Source organism: Acartia tonsa, chromosome 14 (genome assembly GCF_053477335.1).
Source record: "Acartia tonsa isolate MP-2025a chromosome 14, ASM5347733v1, whole genome shotgun sequence".
Taxonomy (NCBI): domain Eukaryota; kingdom Metazoa; phylum Arthropoda; class Copepoda; order Calanoida; family Acartiidae; genus Acartia; species Acartia tonsa.
In genome coordinates this window covers 37,348,124-37,369,364 of record NC_137273.1, presented here as the reverse complement: position 1 = coordinate 37,369,364, position 21,241 = coordinate 37,348,124, and the positions used below count along the sequence as shown (strand labels likewise).

The 21,241-nt window shown below is 39.8% G+C and overlaps 1 protein-coding gene across 6 annotated transcripts in view; it reads right to left on the bottom strand.

The window, feature by feature from the left end:
• Positions 1 to 21,241, bottom strand: part of LOC145306642 (uncharacterized) — a 44,191-nt gene that overhangs the window by 2,334 nt on the left and 20,616 nt on the right. For all 6 annotated transcript variants that reach the window (XM_080148921.1, XM_080148924.1, XM_080148922.1 and 3 more), the window contains exons 14-20: positions 14,958 to 15,015; positions 14,304 to 14,416; positions 12,844 to 12,892; positions 12,202 to 12,279; positions 11,684 to 11,811; positions 2,493 to 2,559; positions 192 to 280 (exon numbers count right to left, since the gene is read on the bottom strand). In XM_080148921.1, the coding sequence (XP_080005047.1) occupies positions 192 to 280; positions 2,493 to 2,559; positions 11,684 to 11,811; positions 12,202 to 12,279; positions 12,844 to 12,892; positions 14,304 to 14,416; positions 14,958 to 15,015 (582 nt within the window). The remainder of the gene's footprint in view (positions 1 to 191; positions 281 to 2,492; positions 2,560 to 11,683; positions 11,812 to 12,201; positions 12,280 to 12,843; positions 12,893 to 14,303; positions 14,417 to 14,957; positions 15,016 to 21,241) is intronic.

Below are 21,241 nucleotides of genomic sequence, written 5' to 3'. Positions count from 1 at the left end.
AAAATAACTACATCCCCACCCTGTGGGCCCAGTGCCGACTTTCAATTATGAATATCAGCCAATAGCATCGCAAATATTAACACAGCCAAGTCGCTACAAAGGAGTAGAATGCAATTGGCTAGCGGTCAAAAAAAAAGTCCCCAAGACCGGGGCCAGGTAGTTTTCTTGGTTATACATACATCTTCACTTACCGTGACTAAAGGTTTGAGCCCCTGACATTCTGTGTGTTTCTTTACTCTGTTACAACCAGGAGATATATCTATCATGTAGTTCTCTCGACCTTAATAGATAGATACACATACATATATTGATGGATAGATAGATAACCGTCTTAAAAGATACATAGGTATACATAAAGTAAGGTCTTACAAGCTTTTTATTTCAGCAGTACATGATATCTTTAAAGTCTTTAATGTGATACAAAGTGGGTTTCATTCGAACCCTCCATCTTAATGACAACTTGGTGTTATGACCGTACAACCAGCTAACATGTATCACAAATGGCTATTCGAATAGTGTGGCAAGGAAGGAGGAAATCATGGACTGTAAATTATAATGGTACCCAAAGATTTATAACCAGAATATCTTATTCCGTAGCTCGAAAGCTTTGAGTACTTTAATTATATTTTGATTGGTTGGTCACAGGAACTAATTGTGTTCAAAGTTTTCAACAAATAATTATAACCTACAAAAGGGGTAAATTTGTTATCATCATTAGGGATGTATATCAATTTTTGTGCATAGCTTGGCCATATCCCTTAGGATCCCTGAGTTGTGCAACTAGGGATGGCAATCCGTCAAATTTTTGGACCGGATTCTGATTCGGATTCTTACAAGAATCCGTCCAAAAAATGACGGATTCTCGCGGATTCCGTATTCTTATTTTTGACGAATTCCGGATTCGGATTCCGGATTCTAGCAATATTTTAAAAGGCTTTTTAAAAAATATTAAAAATTAATGTTCTTGATGTTCTCTATAATTCACTTAGGAGAATCGAACCAGATTTTATATATAATGATGATAATCTTTGCCTTCAAAAAGCGGGAGTTGAAAGAAAAAACTCAAGACGCTAAGTTTAGCCTTCTAATTAAGAATCTGAATCCGCTCTTAAAAGACAGATTCCGGATTCGGATTCCAAAATTGGCCAAAAATTGGGCGGATTCCGGATTCGGATTCCCATCCCTATGTGAAACATAAAACCATTGAAAACAGGCCTAATTTTGTGGGCCCCAACAGACCTGAAATTTGTGGGCCCCACACAGACCTGAATTTAATTTATTTTGACAATATCTGCTGGATATAAATGATTCTGGACATGACACAACACAACACCAGGCATGTTAAGGGATAAGACAATGGAGGATAAATTAATGTACATCCCCAATGATGATCAGCAAAATTGCCCCCTTTTGTAGATAAAATAATTGGTCCAAAATCAATAAGTTGTAGAGCCAACGATTAAAATAACATGGTTTTAAAACTTTTGGTACCAATGTAATTTACAGTCAAATGTCCTCTCCTTTCCTGCACAATACAGAAGGGGAAAATATGTGACAGGAAAAAACTATTTGAGCTCTAACTCTTATTGCAATATAATCTAAACTAGCGGCTACACCCCTAGAGGCCTCTAGGGGCCCATGTAGTTTTCAAAAGAAAAGGTTAAAAATATTTTTGGGGAGTGCGATTTCACATAGGAGGGTGGAAGTACCCTTCTAAAAAATTGTTATAAACCTTCCGAGGACCTATGAGAAGCTATCCTGCATAGGAGAACCACGTCGGTTCAGTGGTTAGCGAAATCCAGAAAGACAGACAGACAGAAAAACAGAGATCCTTTTAAGGATAGAGAAAATATTGAAGCCTTTTTAAACTTCCAAGTATGCAAGAAGCTACCCCTACAATATTTATGTAAAACAAGCTAAAAACATACTATTGTATGCACTTTTATACAAATAAGAAAGACAAAAACAGAATAAAGAAAATACAATGTACTATGCAATTGCAGTTTTCATAATGCATAAAAATATATCCTAAGTAAATCTAATTGAAAAAAATGCTATTTAAATTCAAGTATTATTTTCTTTTTGAGGTTGATAGTTTAAACAAAGGAGTAAGAAAGTGTCAAAATAAGGCAAAATTCTCTAAAATCTTAAACAAGATGTAATGTTTTTAATCCTTATATATTGTGTTTTATCCTTTAGATCTCGCTAACCACTGGACTGATATGGTTCTCTTTTTCCCCACTAGCCCCTGGAAGGAAAGTCCCAAAATTAAATTTTTGAAGTTTTACTGGTAGATCCAATCATATAAGAGAGTTTACAAAAAGAATTAGGTTGATAACTATAAAAACAAGCCCAAACGTCCAGGGCAAAATTTGATACTGAATATTTGATCATTTCCTATAAGTATACAAACTCCCCCCCAACCCTTAATAAAAAATACAATATTATTTTAATAACTAAAATGAATAATTGGGATGTAAAAGTAAAGTTACCTAATGGAGTATTTGTAATTATAATCTGATAAACACCCATAGCATCTGTATCCATCTGCCAATCATCCTAAAATCAAAGGAGACATACATGGAGAGTCCAATGGAAGATAAAATAATCTTCCTCCTAGTTTATGAGTAGAAATTTCGGGTATAGTCCCTTTCGTGATAACGTCTTTTAAGGGGCGTTTTTCCTTGCATTTTCACAGTAGCTTTTAAAAGGGTTAGAGCCACCGCAGGGGCTTGAAATATGAGAAAATCTACTGTGAAAATACGACGAAACCTGCGTAGCCACGAAAGGGGCTATACCCCAATTAAGAGTGTTATAAAAATAGGTCAATTTGTGCTGTTGTAATTGTGGTATCCGCCGAGGATAAATGGCAGACACCGGAGTTCAATTAGATTACGGCAGTGTGACAGACGTGGACACCTTACTATAGAGAAGCTACGCTTCTCTAGCATTCACTAGATAATAATCAACATCTATTTCAGTTGTCACTTTATTGAAGGTTTAAAGGATACTAAAGCTATATACAACAAACAATAACTACATGGATAGGAATAAGTAATCATAACATAAAAGCATTATAATACATATACAATAGTCAGTTTTGGGCAATAATGATCCCCCATCCCTGGAAAGGGTGGGGGGAATTAAGAATACAGTTAACCATAATAAAACATGACAGATTCAATCATTAATTTTAGGCATAGGGAGGGGGTCGTCAGACCCCTTCCCCAGGACTCGGGGGAGGGCCATTAACCCTCCACCGAACCCCGGTCAGGGGTGCCATATGCATGGCTCACGGTTGCCGAATACCACAACTCTCCCCTCGGAAGGCTGGGAGAGGGTTTCCCTACCAGACTTCCGACAGTGGTTGAGGCCTTCGGTCCGCTTCCTTAGGGCTAAGATATATACAAGCGATAATGATTCAATGGAATCCTAGTGGTGAGTGTTTCTCAGGGTGGTGGGCTCCCAACGTGGGGTAGAATGCAGAGGCTGGCTTTGGTTGGACACGTTGTTCAGCGCCGGCAGGTGTCAGGTTTGCAGGTGGCACAGTTGTTGCTGGGACAGTCAGCAGTGGGGCATGCTGGTTGTTGTTGGCAGCGGCTGGGGCACTGGCTGCCAAGTTGACCGTCTGGGCAGCGGCCTGCCCTCCCGCGGGGCCGCGGGGTCGGCCAGAGGGCGGTCCTGGCCTACCTGGGCGGTCATGCCCGCTATCGGCTGATTGCATGGACACCATTTCCTCGGCTGCTTCCCGGCCGATGGGGATGGCATCCCAGTCTACTGAAAAGTCCCGGGACTTGGCATGGGTGAGCCTGGCTCTAGCCAGGGCCTTCCTATACAAAGTTGGATGGTACAGGAACACTTGTGACACCGCATTCAAGGCTGCTCGGACGCCTCCCTGTGCTGCTGCCAGGGAAATGATGGTTAGGTCCCCCAGCAGTTTGAGGATCAGCAACAGCAGACACAGTATGGCTGCGCCATCTCCCCACTCGTGAATAGCCTGTCTGAACCCAGCCCAGACATCCAGGGCGGCCTCTCCTTCCTCCGCCAGTCGGTCGATGTTGTAGGACACTATCCCATGGTCACCTGTGGCCGAACAGCTGCCTTGCTGAACGCATGAGCCATAGGACAGGCCGGTCAGCATGGCACTTTTATATGCTGGGAACGCCAGCAGCTGCTGCCAGTCATTCAACTCAGCCTGCGAATACAAGCCCCCTGAACTGAAGTCATCCAGGGGTTCTGTCAACAGCTGCCTAGGCGTATCCAGCGGGGGTGGCCTCTTCTTAGGAGCGGGGGTTAACTCTATCCAGCCTTCCTCCGCGTGCACAGTCAGGGGGTAGGTGGAGGAGCAGGGAATCTTGGTGGCGTGGCCGCTATACACTCGTGTCACGGCGTCTACAAACCCTGTGGGCTCTACTGGTACTTTGTCCCAACACTCCTTGTGTTCACGGACAACATATTTATTGCGTTGGCAGGTAAGCTGGAGCAGGACATCTCCCCTCAGCACCGAGAACGTGCTCCCCTGGACACGCACCGGGTGGGCCGGGTCTAGTTGCTGGAGCTTCCAGCAGTTGGCCGCTACTTCTTCTGCTGCTGTGCTTTTCATGCGGGTCTCCAGAGTAAATCCAATATACCCTGCATGTATCTGGGCCTGCAGGGGAACATCAACATCCCTGGCCGATACTCTGGGTAGCGCTGCCGCGGCTGGGTCAGCTGCCACGAACAATGCTGGGTGGTTGGTGGCATGGGCCTCAAAGTCGCAGTTCACTATTGAGGTGGGGTTGGTCATGTTGATGAAAAACTGGGCCTGATGGTCAACCAGGAATGCATCCATCACTAGGCTGGGCTGGAGGCTGCGGATCAGCCTCAAGGGGCAATCTCTCCCCAGGTGATCCCACACGTAGGTGGCTTCCCCCGTGATGCAGGACAGCTCTGAATGGGGACACTCCAAGGTCAGGTGGTCAGATTGAGACTCCACCCGTCCATCCTCTACTACGTAGGTCTCTTCCTTAACCAGCAGCCGTCGCTCCTGGAGCACTAATTCATTGCGGTACAGCTGGCCCTCGAAGTGGACGTCCTCCCCCTCACAACCCACCCCCTCGGGGCTGTTGACGAGGGCGCCCACCATGTCGAGGGTGAAGAACAGGGGATGGTTCAGCTGGAACGTCAGTGGCTGGGTCTTGCCTGGCAGCGTGTAGACTCGGTTCCTGGCCAGGTCTCGGCACGTTTCTGGATCTATCTTGGTTGGCCTCATGAGGGTGGGGACCGAGGTCACCTTGAGGTGACCCCATACCCCACACCTGAATGTCCACTGGGACACAGTGAGCTGGCAACTGTATCCTGTTGTTTCCCTCACCTTGACTTGCTGCAGGACGTGTACTTCATGGCCCAGGGGCACCTCCTGGTGTAGAGGTTCCGTGTTACACATCTTCTCTTTATTGTAGGCTGTGACGTGGGTGGGGTTGGCGCAGTCCCATCCCACCAGGACGTAGCTGGTTGTAGGCCACACGGCTGCCAGCAGGAGGCCCCACAGGACCATCCACCAGTGAGAGAAGTTTCCAGGCAGCCATCTACCTCGCACACGCGGCTGGAGATCTTCGGCTCGGGTCACGGCTGCTTCTTGGGGCTGGACACGGCTGGGCTGCTCCTGGCTAGATACAAGTTTCCATTGAGCGTTATCTTTGTGTGGCCGGGGCACCCCGATACCCTCCCCAATGACAGACTGGCAAGCGACTGGCACTTGCCTGGGTGTCGGCTCCCCTAGCCCCAAGTGGTCCCTTCCCTGGTCCAAGGCATGCCCAGTGGCATGGGGCTGAAGTGCGTGTGGCACAGGCTCGCCCTTACTCACGTCCCTCCCCTGCCCTAGGAACTCAGGTGCATGTGGCACAGGCAAGTCCTTATTTTCCCAAATTTCAATCTCCCCAGCCTCTGGTGCAGGGGGCACAGGCAAGGCTGGGGTTTTACAATGGCTTGGATACAACACATTTATCAAATTTAACTTATCCTGGCTCGACTGGGGTTGCTGGGTAGTTGGATTCCTTCGGCTGGCAGGGGGCTCTGGATGGCATGTAGTTGGGCTCTCCCTGCAGGCTGGTGGCGCTGGCTGGCTGGGGGTGACGGGTGTCACCCCTTCCTCTGGGACTGCTGGCTCGTTCCAGGATCCAGGTCTCTCGGTGGCGGCGACGGTTGTCGCCCCAGGCACCAGGTTGGAGGCTGGCTCGTTCCAGGATCCAGGTATCTCGGTGGCGGCGACGGGTGTCGCCCCAGGCACCAGGTGGGAGGCGCTGGATAGCACCCCCCAGTCATCACAGGTGGCGGCGCCGGGTGGCGCCCCATACATCGATGTTGATGCGCTGGCTAGCGCCTCCTGCCTCTCTCGTTCAGCGGCCGCCAGGGCCTCCCCGTACATCGTCTCAGTGACGCTGGGTAGCGCCCCTCCACTCTTGCTGGGTAGGCTCGGCCGAGCAGGCTCCATCATGTTGAGGCTAAAAGGCTGGGGCCTCAGGACTTCTGGCTCGGCGATGTTGTAGGGTTGCACCAACTCCGGCCCCAGGTGGTTGAGACTGAAGCCCAGGCCAACCCGGTTGGGTTCAGCCGCGCCGCCCAGTACGTTGATCCTAGCGGGAACGGCTTTGGGGGCGGCTGCTTGCTGCGATGGTGCTGGGGGCGCGCTCCCTTCCATGTGGGCCACTCTGCTGGGCTTCCCTGGAGGGGCACCCTTGTCGGCGGTGCGCCTGCGGCTGGCTACCTGGGCCCAGTCAGCTCTGCACTCGGCCGCCGTGTGACCGTCATAGTGGCAACGCTCGCACTTGGCAGAACGGTCACGGCGTGGCTGGGTGCGTCTCTCCTCTAGGCTAACTTCCATCGGCGTCGGGCAGTCTCGAGCTCTGTGGCCTCTCCCCTGGCAGCGGAAGCAGCGACCTGGAACCTTGTCATCTGGAGCGACCCTCCCCATCTGGTGGAGACCCGGAGCCAAGGCGCCAATCTCCATTGGCTCCGACTCGTCATATTGGGGCAACTGGATGCAGGCAGATCCAGTCAGCCCGTCGGTCGAGTCCACTAGGCACACACCCTCCTTCAGCTGCTTTGTAACCATGGTGACGGTGAACATGGCTCTACGAGTGTACTCAGGTACACTCGTGATCTCATGTCCCATCATGATGCGTTTCACATTGGCGTTACGAATACCACGATTTAATTCGTCCACCAACAACTTGAGATCCTCATGGCTGTAGGCGTCCCTATACAAGGCACACTTAGTTGATATGTACGCTTGTATAGGTTCTGTCGAGTGTTGCTTGTAATCCCTAAACGCTTGTTTAAGCGTTTGGGATTCAAAAGCAGGACGAAATAGCATTTCACACTCGGCCTTGACCTGTTCGTAGGTCAAGGCTTGGCCTGCCTCGCCAAACAGATGGGACGCCATTTCCGCCACTTGCCCTACCAGTGACAGTAAAAGGGCGTTGCGGCGGTTGAGGGAGTCATGGGGTGGCACGCGGTAAGCCGCCCATGACATCTCGAGTCTGCGGATATGTGAACTCCAGGATTGCTTGGGCGGTCCTCTAAACTCTGGCAGGTTACTCAGCATCAGCTTGCGGTACTCGGCTGGAGCCGGCTGAGGGTCATCCTGGAGCCATCCTGGGGCTTGGTCACCTCCCGGCGCTTGCGGCTGTTCCATCGGGGCAACGGTTCAACGGCGGGACGCAAAGTTATAAAGTAAATAGAATAAATGGTTTGTCACTAGAGGCTTTCTAGCCTAACAGCCAACACTGTTTTTATCACTAGGTTGGTAGTTTAGTTACAAAAATATAACTTAGCTGTGTTTATCACTAGTTGGATTCTGAGGTGGTAGAGTAGGCTGGTAGGGGTAGATAGATGTTGAGGGTCTGAACTGCTGTCAGGAACTGATTTGGTTTTCCTTTATCACACTATAGCTAGGAGGAGGGAGCTTGGAATTCTTTATTTTCTAAAAATATCCCTGTTAGATGCTATGGAGTAGCTCCGCTCCGGTGTGTGTGTGTGTGCGTGAAATCTCCCGTCCTTGCAACGCGCTTACGCACCGTCAAATCCGCGCACACGGGTAAAACGCGCACTTATCCCTCAACTCGCTCTCTCATTGGTCCGCTTTGTCCGTTGAATTTTATGATATTTCCGCACTCCGTTGCGCTGTCCGTAAATGGCGCTCTGTGTTCCCGGTCACTAGCTCCACACCGTGGACGGACTTAGGTTAGTGTGGGTAGGAGGGGGGAAGCGCGTGAGGGGACGGGGGTAAATCCGTCCGTTCCCCCTGTGAGGAAGGGGGGAGTGCTGTGGGTTTGAAATAACTGTGTGATGAGGTAATGGTGCCTTTTCTCCTTAATCCTAGGCTTATCTATTATATCACCTTGATTGTATTTCCTTCAGTGGAGAGTGGGCTCCTCCCTTTCCTCTGGAATAAGGGGTGTATTGTTGTTGTGCTGTAGGCTTGAGGTGATTAGATTGTGTATCAGGGGCTTTGTTGTATTACATTTAGCTTCTATTTGTGTCCTTATAACAATTACATAACAGATTTGTTTACCAACCCTGTTCTATTTTTAGTTGTTATCACAATACACAATAAATCCAAGCCTGTTCTATTTTTAGTTTTATCACAACACAACAATTTGTTTGCCAATCCTTGCTCATAAATCTATTGTTTAGCCATCACACCAGGGTGGTAATCCCTGCAATGTGATATAATATCTGTTTTTCTAGATGGGCAGCTGCGTTGTAGCCTCTCAGGATACTTGGAGTTGACGTAGTTTTCTCTGTTTTGGTGCACTACACTCGTATGTTGGCTCGCAGCTCGCAGCTATGTGGCGTGTTTCAGCCTGTCCCGTCCTGCTAGCGCCGCTGATCCAAATCCGGCTGATGGCGGCAGGGAATGTCCCGTCCTGTTAGCGCCACTGGTTCGGATCCTGCTATCTCTTGCAGTAAAGTTGGCCTATTTTCAGCCGTTTACACTTATTTGGCTTGTTTCAGCCGGTCCGCAGGCCTGTTTCAGCCCTTTGAGCGCTCAATTCTCCGTTAGATGTCGGCGCTTCTCGCGGTTCTTCGTCAGGTTTCGCTGTCTCGCTTCCACAACTGCCGGGTGCAGAGTTAGACTTTGCTGTCCAGGGTGGGTAATTCAGGTTGCTTGTGTCAGTTTTGCCAGTTTCACTGCTGGGAGTACCTTAGCCTCAGATGCGCGTCTGCTCTACACTTGTGGTTTGCCGTAATCTCACACAGCTGTCACCAAAAGTTGTGGTATCCGCCGAGGATAAATGGCAGACACCGGAGTTCAATTAGATTACGGCAGTGTGACAGACGTGGACACCTTACTATAGAGAAGCTACGCTTCTCTAGCATTCACTAGATAATAATCAACATCTATTTCAGTTGTCACTTTATTGAAGGTTTAAAGGATACTAAAGCTATATACAACAAACAATAACTACATGGATAGGAATAAGTAATCATAACATAAAAGCATTATAATACATATACAATAGTCAGTTTTGGGCAATAATGATCCCCCATCCCTGGAAAGGGTGGGGGGAATTAAGAATACAGTTAACCATAATAAAACATGACAGATTCAATCATTAATTTTAGGCATAGGGAGGGGGTCGTCAGACCCCTTCCCCAGGACTCGGGGGAGGGCCATTAACCCTCCACCGAACCCCGGTCAGGGGTGCCATATGCATGGCTCACGGTTGCCGAATACCACATAATAAATATATGTTTCTAGTGTATCAAAGTGCAAATGTTAACTAAGTGACAGACAAACAGACGTATAGATTATTAGATATGACCTAGCTAAGCAGCTGCGCTGCTAAAATGTAAAAATCTGTGTTAAAAATGAATAAACCAATAAAATTGTGAGCAAATAAAATTCTGGCAAAATCTAATATAAATTTTAACAAGAAAGATTATTATAATCATGGATACGGGGATATGGCAATGGCAGTAAAATAATCACTCTCCCCAAATCCTTTCCATGCATTCATTCAGTTTGAAAACAATTTGGGTACAGTCGTTTGTATGCAGGGATCTAAAGGGATAAGACAATGGCCGATAAATTAATGTAATCCCCAATGATGACACACAAATTTACCCCTTCTGAAGATTATAATTAGTGGTTGAAACGTTTGAACACTCATCTTAAAAAACAACAATTCAAAATGCTGTAAAAGTCCCCAAAGTTGTAAAGACAACAAATAAGAGAACGTTATTATAAATCTTTGGTGACAAGTGCAATAAACAGCCCATTGTCCCCTCTCTCTCTGGTCATCTGCCTTTCTTAAAATTTATTAACAACTTGGAGAAGTCTGAAGTTTAATAAATTTTCAATTATCCTAACCCTGTAACCATGGAGTAGATACAAAACCGCGACAGTTACAAAACCGCCCCATTACAAAACCGCGACAATAACAAAAATAGAACTATGTAGGAATTTTTGTAGGAATACATGGCCGCAGCGCTCGGCCCCCTGGCCTGCCTAGCTGCGGGCGCTCGGCCCCCTTGCCCATAACCTAACCTAACCTAAATATTGTAAAAAAAATATTAAAAATTTGAAAAAAATCTACCATCATTTTTGTAAAATCCACGAAATTCTAAATTATAAATAAGTTAATGTACATTAAACATTCAAACATATAGGTTAGGTTAGGTTATAGGCAAGGGGGCCGAGCGCCCGCGGCTAGGCAGGCCAGGGGGCCGAGCTCTGCGGCCATGACCTTCTAGCATTAAGATTTTTTTATTATAGATTTTTAGTATTATAGATTTTTTTGTAATGTCGCGGTTTTGTTATTGTCGCGGTTTTGTAACTGTCGCGGTTTTGTTTGTCGCGGTTTTGTATCCACTCCTGTAACCCTGGTTATTATTGACCATTCCTTTCACAAGAATATAATATTAAACATCAAATAAGACATTTTATAGAATCTCATATTTACGGAGATTTGGTCGATTTAATTTGTGTACTTTTTGTATTTTTGACATTTGACTGTAAATTATAATGGTACACAAAGTTTGGGTATAGTCCTTTCCACGACATCCCTCCATAAGGAGCGATTCTTCGTATTTTTCACAGTAGCTTTTCTCCTATTTCTAGCCCCTGCGGGGGGCTCTAACCCTGCGGGGCCAATTACCTAACCCTGTGGGGCAATCACCTAACACAATATAACCTAACCTAACCTAAAATAACCTATAAAAAGCCATTTTAAAAATACGAAGAATCGCTCCTTATGGAGGGATGTCGTGGAAAGGACTATACCCCAAAGTTTTATAACCACGTAATATTATTCGTTGGCATTGAAGCTTTAGAAACTTTGAATTTGATTAATTGGTTAACTAGTAGTGTCCAAACTTTTTAACTTATAGTTTTAATCTACAGAAGAGGTATTATGAGATGTACGTAAATCAAAATATCACCCAAATCCATTAAAATTTCTGCTTGGGCCCCATCCCTCAAAAAAAGGAAAAATTATTTTATGTCAATACAAGTTAAGAGTCATTTTAAAGTTTTGTATTTACTTTGTAGATTAAAGCATGATACTGTACACTGAGATGTTTATTTATTATGTAAAGTTGAAAGAAAATAGTTATTTCAAACGATGTCCTTCTATATAAATACAAATACTATAGATGTATAGTAAAACCCTAATTATCGAAAAGCTTCGCTACTTACCTCAGCTAAAAGTGATTCCAGATGTCCTTTCCAGAAATTATTCTGATCTCCTGGTGGTTTAGCTGCCAAAGTTACTACACCATTTGTGTTGTTCCAGGCGGCTGACTGCTGGAATTGGCCGCTACCTCCTAGAAAAATAAACTGTTTTTCCCTGCCAATTTATCTATGAATCAATCTGAATCTACCTGTCTGTCGATCTACCTGCTTATCTGAAAAATTAACTGTTTGTCTATCTAACAGATTGCCTGTATTTTAACTGTCCATCTGCAAATATATCTACACCTGTTTGTCTGTCTGAACAACTGTCTATTTCCTTTGTCTTTCTGACTGTCTTTCAAAAGTCTTTCAAACTGTCTTTCAAACTATCTTGCTAACTGTCTTTCAAACTGTTTCACTAGCTGTCTGTCGCTTTACCTGTCTGGCTGAATGACTGTCTTACGAAATGTCTGTCCTTCTATCTAGTCTGTCTGTCCCTCTACTTATTGTGTCTGTCCTTCAGTCTGTCTATATCTTTCTACCTTGCCAAGCAGACACTCCAGAACCTCCTACAGCGCCTCCGTTCCATCCACTTGTTGTCGCCTGCGGAGGTCCTCGTGCTAAATAGTTATAAACATTGGGTAAAATTAAATTCAAATTTTTAAATTGGGTTCTTGTAAAGTTCATGGTAAAAAGTTGTTTTTAGAATCGATTATTTAAATAATTTTTAAAAGCTACTAGTCGCCAAACGGCTGAACGAACGTATCATGTTTGTAACCTGCAAAAGAAAGCCAAACTAATCTAGAATAGATAATACTCTATTCAATGTTATCTTGCAGCGCATATAAATGCTCGGAAAATAATTATTTGGGCGTGTTTTATTTAACAATGTGCATTATTGGATCTAGCTATTCTAGATAATTTGTTTACATTCATTTAACATTTATTGATATGTAAATGTTTTGTGATTTTCATGATTATCATCAAGACCTTTCTTTTTCTTGCCTAACATCTGCTTATCTGTTTATCTACGTATAATTTTTATGTGCTTTGCTTTTTATATGTAGATACTGTAATACTACTGTAATAAGAGCTTTTGACTAAAAGGTTAGACCCTACTTTACGGAAAATCCGCGAAAAAATTACCCCGTTTCCAGATTTATTTAGTATTTAAAAATGTATACCTGGTCTATTCCCATCTGCCACTCGCCAGGAAGGTCCAGGCTGATCATTCTAAATAAAAATTAAAGATTCATAAATAAGATAAATTAGCTTTTCCTTTAAAGTCATTTGCTCCTCTTATGGGCCAAGACATTCCACATATAAAGGGCCAGATTTAACATTTTGACATCTTAAGTTTGAGGCAGTGTGACTTGAACCTGATACCTCCCTGGGTATTTTTCAATTTTAAAATTTTTGTACCTCCCCCTCCCCCTAGCCTATAACCTAACCTAATTGAGGATAAATGTAGGGATCTAAAGGGATAAGACAATGGCAGATAAATTGACATATGTCCCAATAATGATACACAAATGTACCCTTTCTGTAGATTGAAATAAGTGGTTGAAACGTTTCGACAATCAAAATTCAAAATTCAATTCAAGTCCCAAAAGTTCTTACGAATAAGAAAAGGAGATTATAAAACTTTGGGGGCTAGTGTAATAAACAGTCCATTGACCCCTCCCTCCATGGGAGATATGTACAAAATTCCAATCTTAAATGTAATTACTTTAATAATTATATTCTAGTGACAAATATTTTTGTTCTAAATAAAGAAAAATAAGCAGAATAATACATTTTGTGGAAAAACATATATTATTCAGGGATAAACGTCCAGGACAAGGTAAGATAAATTAATTCTCATTTGTGAAATCTTCTGCTGTTATAGATTATAGGTATTTGGGTAAGAAGGAAGAATTAGGTTCCTACTATATCAAAAAGTCTTCACAGTTCTTCCTTTAATCTGCATGTGCTTCTCCAAAAAAGTACCCGTCGGGGAATGAAACACTTACCCATCATTTTTAAATATATGGAAAATAAGGGGGGGGGAAGGATGCTTCTTATGACCAATCCCTGCAAGGGGGCCTGTTCCTGCGGATCTACCCACCCAGGCCAGTGCTCAATATAACCTAGCCTAACCTGACCTAAAAGAAATGACCAAACAATCGCTCCCCCCCCCCCCCCCCCCCGGCCTCATATTCAATTTACTTTTAAAAATCAGATGGGGAGAGGACGAAGTATTTGTGCTCAAAAAGGCACGTTGAAGAAAACGCAGAACTAGTTAATATTGGGAGAAAAATAAATTCATCCACCACTTACTTATCCCTGGACCCTGTGTCACTGGCGAAAACACAACTTTAATTTATCAAAACTTTTGAGAATTTTAGAGTACAAATTTAAGAGGTATGCAAAGAATTAATATTTTGAACACTCTGCATTATAACAATAGAACAAAATAAAGTAAATTAATCTTCCTGAAATAGTAAATTCGGGAAAATAAAATATATATATTCAAAGAGTAAGTACCTACTGTAAACCTATCACAAAAATATGATTTAAAAATAATATTCTAAAAGATGTAAAAGACAATTGCAATTAAATCAATCTACAATTCTTTCTCCTACAAAAATTATCTTAAACTTACCTCTTCGGGAGCCCCTCCCAGCAGGGAGACGTACTGTTGTTTGCCTCCTCCGGGGGGAATAGACACCCCTCCGTTCTGCTGGGCCGCATAAAGATTGGCAACATTCTGTTCACCTAAAGAATAATTTTCTAATTAGTTGGTTCGCTGTAATATAAAAATTTCTCTAATATTTCTATGCAAATCACTTTATTGATTAATATCATAATAATTTTAAAATAACAAGCTTTAAATTAAACTATTCTTTTTTAAATTCTACTAGCAGCTTCACCACTTGTCTAGCATGTGATCTAGCACTGTAATTAACGTAAACCTATCGCATGGGTAAATGACTTTAAACCTCCCTGGGACATATGTGAAGTTCAGTAGTCAGCCAGATCTTATGGAACAAACATAAAAATGTCGTTTATATAATAGGCTATATAATTAAAGATTTTATATTAGAAGATGAAGCAAAACTAGAAATCACTCATGTCACTCAGTCTATCTGTCAATATCGTGTAGAAAATTTTCTCCAAAACATGTACACATTTTTCTTCATTACACTGAGAACGCCAGTTCCTTTTTTTTTTTACATTTTTGATTAATTTCTTTTAAAAGCTTTGCTATTTTTGAGCCTAATCGGCACAGTCATAAAAATGATAAATGTTTTCAAACCTGTAAAGTATCCACCAACAGCTGATGCTAGTGTATTCAGGGCTTCAGCATTTGGATCCTGAAATAATATCAATAAATATTTAAAGTAGTTGGATGTATGTTTGTTTGTCCATTATAATCTGGAAATTTCTACAATGATTACTCTTTGTTTTACATGTGTTTTATTAAAGTTTGCAAATGTGGTTTGTAAATCTTCTATTGGAGGTTAAATTCCGTCTTTGAAAACCTATTAAACTATCGAACAAATATTTTTAATATTTTATTGATACTTTGGTTTTGCTTGAAAGGTAATAGGGTTATATCCACTTTTTTAAAGAGGCTTTTGGGCCGGGCGAGGCCTCTTAACTATACCTTTAAAGAAAAAAACTTATTTAGATTTTACAATATATCATAATATATCATAATATAATTATGTAAATACATTTTAATAGATTAATGTTACCTAGACTTAAAAATAGCATTTGACTCGTGAAAACTACATTATTATGGAACTACGTAAAAACATGGCTAGATAACCATGCATTTTTTATCAACTTGAAACCGTGAATCAAATTATAGGAAACGTCTGTCAAAGCCGCTATGACTCAAAAACATAAGCCGCCAAAAAAATAAGAAAGAACATCCAAAGCCCAACCAAATAAAAATGACAGCTGCAGAGCCATGTCACTAAAAACTATTAAAACTTTTTTCCATATTTGCTTTACTTGTTGAAAAAGTAATTTTTTTAACGAGTAATGTTATCAAATTATGGATAAATGTTTTTAAAAAGTTGCGACTTTAATATACGTTAAATTCAAAGGTCTAGATCTTTTATTAAAATGGACGGACATACATTAAATTTTAGAGAAGGTTCACTTAAACAAAAAATCTTAATGAGTATCTAAAATCCGTGAAAATTGGCAAACTTTTGAATGTGCAACAAATCCTTATGGGCGGTTTTTGTAGTTATGTAAAAACTATAAAATCCTCATATTAAAGCATTAGGATGTATACATGCATTTGTGTGTGAAGGATCTTGCTAACCACTGAACCGATGTGGTTAACCTTTATAGTAAAGCATTTTATAGGTCCAACGCCCAAAGAAAAAAAAATACTCAAATAAATGTTTTTAATAGAACTATAATTGGAAGTTGAGGTTCGACATCCACCAAAACCTCAATTATCCCAAATGTGCCCCTAGAGGCTTTTAGGTGGGTAGCTGATAGCAAGGGTAAAATAGATCACAACATTCAAAATTGTGAAGCTTAAAAATCTTGTTGGAAGAAATAAATACTCCCTTAGGTAAAATTAGTAAAGTTTTAATTATTAAGAAGTTATGGTATTATTTCATTCGTAATAGACATAGGAATCAGAATTATGAATATAAAATCAAATTAAATTAACTATGTTGATTCTTGTGACAAATAGGAATGATATTATAAGTTTACGCCGTAGGGACACACAAACGCTCAAAAACGCCATAAATTTTGTATATTGTTAATCTATAGAAGTCCAAAAAAGTTTCTGTGATTGAAGAAAATCTGCGGACTTTAAAACCAGTGTAATGTGTCATTACTTGTGATTACAGGTGCAAAATAGAGAAACTTTTGGCTGCCTAAATGCTCACGAAATCAGGGATACGATAATGGAAGATAAAAAATAGAAGCTTTCCCTCAAAATGCCTATTGAGCATTGACTCCCTTATTTTTAAATAGACTGAAATCTTTATTCTTGTGAAATTTCTAGTACCCAATGTCTGACCTGAGGTGGATTCTTTAAAAAAATTTGCCCCACTAATCGCTTAGTGGGGCAAAATTGTTTTCGTGAAAAATCCTCCATAATCACATAAAAAATCTACAAAAATTAAATAAAATCTTATGTTAATAACCCTTCTATGATTTTGTTTAATTTTTGTAGATTTTTAATGTGATTTTGGTGATTTTAAAAGCTACCAAATTTGGAGGACAATTAACTATCTCAGGGATCTAAAGGGACAAGACAATGATCAGTAAATTTATGTATACTAAATGATGATACACAAATTACCCCTTATATCGATTTTATTAGTGGTTGAAACGTTTGGACACTACAAATCTTCCTAGGACTGAATCTTTCTATCATCATTTTAAACTGACCTTATTTTTTCTAATTTTAGAAAATCCACAGATTAATTTTAACTTGAAGTCACAATGTTGTAAACTAGATGGTTATAGCTTAACTAAAGATTAAGAGCGAGAGAGAGAGAGAAAGGAGAAGGAGAAAAATAGAGAGAAGAGTGATATAGAGGGAGAGAGAAAAAGAATATATGAAAACTGAAAAGTTTCTACAAACCAACTTTAATAAAAGACTACTCTTAGTTTTTAAAAGTGCATTGTTTTTAATTATTTCAGTTAACGAGAAAAAGCTCGATAGAAATTTCTTCATAAAACTAATTTTTTTTAAAGAAATATTTTTTTGTTATTTTGAATGCGCAACTGGGCCCATTCAGTTCATGTGCTCTCAGGAACACACACACACAGTGGTCTATTTTGGCCTTTTGGTGGACATTTCACCTACCTCTACTCAAAGTCAATTTTCTCAGCTTTTATTTGATAGAATCGTTCAAAATAAAAAGCCTGCGCCTTATTATTACCCAATGCAACTCGTATATTCATCTAGAGAAGAAAAACAAAAGCCAAGTGGTCTAGAAAATACTTTGAATCTTAGCTAAAATTTCCTATTTTCATAATATTTTCTTACTTGGTAAAGAGCCTAAATTCGATGTTTTAAAGCAATAATACATTGAAAAACCTTGAAGCATTAATAAATATTACTGTAGAAATGATTATATAAAGGTAAATGCCCAATCACCAACCTTATTTTCTCTAAGATAAGTAATAATACTTAATCTATATAGTAATGTTTTTAGCAGTTTAACAGCTAAATCTAGAAATTAAAAAAATTATTAATATATCCAGTAAAATTAATTAGAAATGGGTATTAATGAAAGAAGTTAAATTTACCGAAATTCTTATTGTTAAAAAATATCATTAAATAGTCTTATAAAATGGCTAACAGCTGCCATATGGATGGGCCCCCACTATTTTTGGAAGTATTTTTGATCTCAGCACCCATAAAAACCTACCCCTAGCTAGACACAACACAAGCCCTATCTACACATCATACTCTTGGCCACTCCCAGCCGTTTCCGCTAGTTTTAGCCGTTGAGCAGCTGGTACAAGAAATTCTAAAATGGCTATTGGTAACATTTAACATCAATTATAGCAAAATTATGTTTCAAGAAGTTGTTTCCTATGTAATAAATGATGGATTTGCCCTGAAAATGGCCAAAAATACTGCTAAACGGCTGAGACGCCAGCCGTTAGTCATTACTTTTCCAACTTCTTGTTTGATTTAGGGAAAAAAGACCCACCAAGGAATATTCATGCGAAGTTTCATAACAAAATTCGGATTCTAAGTGCCATTTGCGCATTGATTACGAAAAGGATGCATTAAACACCCCCCCCCCCCCTTAAAAAGATTAAAACATTCATTTTAAATCTCTTAAAGTCTCTAAATTTATCGTAGGCACTTTATGGGCAGTTTAAATGTATCAGAAATTAAAATTAACAATGAAAAGAAAAAAAATTGCAACAATTTTTTCTTCTTGTATTGTAATTTTAGAGTTTGGCCCCCTAAATTAAAGTTAAAATTTGCAAGAAACCGGGCCCTGCAACAACCTAAACTAAACATCAAACTATGGCATTATACCTGTATATTAAGAATAATATATGGTTTGGTATGTTGCAGGGCCCGGTTTTTGGTGAAAAACTTAAAAAACTGAAAATTATTGCCAAAATTTTTTGCAAAAATATTTAAGAAATGACATGAAAATTTTTCAAAAACAATATAAAAATGAATAAAAAAAGTAAAAAAAAAATTTTAAACCCCAGTTTCCTAATAGATCATGCAGTATTTTAAATATAAATAGGTGAAGAAACTTCATTGTATCAATGTAAAACTGAAAAAAAAATATTTTTTCCAGAGATGGTGAAAATTGAAAAGGTAAAATTCATGACGTGAAAATAATCCTTAACCTTTATGTTCCAAAGTTCATAATTCATCAACCAATAGTTTAAAAGACAAAAACTCTTCTGTTTTATATGAGATAGGGTATATATTTTCAAAATAATTTATTAATTAAGAGAAACTCCAAAGTTGATTTTTGGCGAAATGTCCGGCCTTAGACCGCTGTGACACACACACAAACATACACACACACAGACATGCACACACACACACATAGACACAACCCTTTAGTGTTTTAACATTTCTATCCTATTATAATTTGAAATTGTTATTTGAATGTATAAAGATATTCTTTAAAAAAACCTGAACCTTAAGACAGAACACCTATAAAAAAACACCAAATTCCATGCAGGTTTTTGCCATTTTGAGGGTATTTTAGATCCCTAGTTCCCTTACCCCAAATCAAACTTTAGGGGTTTTTCAGGTTTTACAGCTATTCTGTTTAAATCATAACTATTAGTATCATGTCTATATTATGACATAAGTTCCACGATTGAAATAAGGATTTAACTTGATAAAGTTACACATTTGACCTATTCTGTTTTTAAGCCAACGAATAAAAAAAGGTGGTTTTAAAAAACTTTGGGAACCAATATATTTTACAGTTCTATATCCCCTATATGCTTTGGCCATCATAAAATAATTATTATAAAAATATTATTTTCTAATATTGCAGATTTTGACAGTTTAGAAGCAACATATTCAGAGAGGCCTCAATATAACACACACACACACATACACACACACTCCCACACACATAAACACAGACACACAAACACAAATTTGGGCCAGATGGTTTAAAATCATAAAATTAAAGTCCTATCTTATCCATTATTTTGATGGTTATATTCTAATCTTAGTTGTATCATGCTATTTCATAAATTCTTAATTATTACAATTTTAATACCTAAGAAAATCTTCAAAGGTTAAGTGAAGGAGTAATACCAAGACCATAAAACAGGGACAACTCAAGGTTATGCAGTTATGATTTCAATCTACTGTATTCTTTTAATGTTTTCAAAAATATTGTATCTTTTTATCCATAAAAGTTTAACGTCATTGTATTTTTTTAATATAATAAATATGTATATAGATTATTAAAAAAAAGAAATAGTTTTGAGATCTTAAAAATGATTGGACCGTTCAGTCTAAAATTTGTACCTAGTAAGCTTCATTTTGAACATTCCTATGAGGAAAATATTTTAAGATTCTATCAGCCATCCAATTTTTATTCGAACAATCCTTTTAAAGAGATTTAAGAGATAGATGGCACGGGCTAACAAAACTGGTTTTAATCTTATATGTATTCGCAAAAAACTGGATACAATTTTTCAGTATGGCTTTGAACTGGTTCTAATCCAGCGGATATTAATCGGTTAAGAAGCGATACTGGAATAGTCATTTCTTTCATCGTATTATAAACAGCTTTCTTTAATCTTATGATTGTACATTTTTATATTCGTGGAAAGCTGGATATAATACGATGCTAAACATAGTTTTTTCGTATGGATGAGAACCGGTTCCCATCCACCGGATTCGAATGAATACGAGAAAAAATATTATGGATTTATATATAATCATCACAGTTTTTTATTGAAGTTATTTTATATGGACAATGGGCTGTTTGTTACGCTAGTCCCCAAAGTTTAATAATAACGTTTTCTTATTTGTTGGCTTAACAACTTTGGGGACTTTTATTGAATTTTGATTGGTTCCGCATTAAGTTGAGTGTCCAAACATTTCAATTACTAAATGTAAGGGGTAATTTAGTGTATCATAAATTTATCGGCTATTGTCTTAACCCTAATCCCTTGTTCTAATTTGAGTTTCTAAGAAATATTATCTTTATCCCCTTGAAGGATGGATGTAATTAATTAAGACACAATGTAGAATGTCAATAATATGGCGAAGCTTCTCTATAAGTTACTTGGTACGTTTTTTTCGCAGATTTTCTCTGGGTCCGGGAAATGAAGAACTTCTTCGTCAAAAATAACCATGGTAACCTTTTATTTATTGTTCTCAAATATATTTAGTGTTGCGATACTTCAGGTATTATTATTCAGGTCTTGAATTTTTCTATAAAAATGAAAATACTCTCTTTACCAATAATATAAAAGTACAATCTTAGAAGAAAGAAGATAATCATAAAGTATTTGGAGTAGAGAAAAAAATTCAAAAATTCGGCCACCCCTTAAGGCCACAAGGAAAGAGGAGGGGGGATCTCGACCAACTTTCAT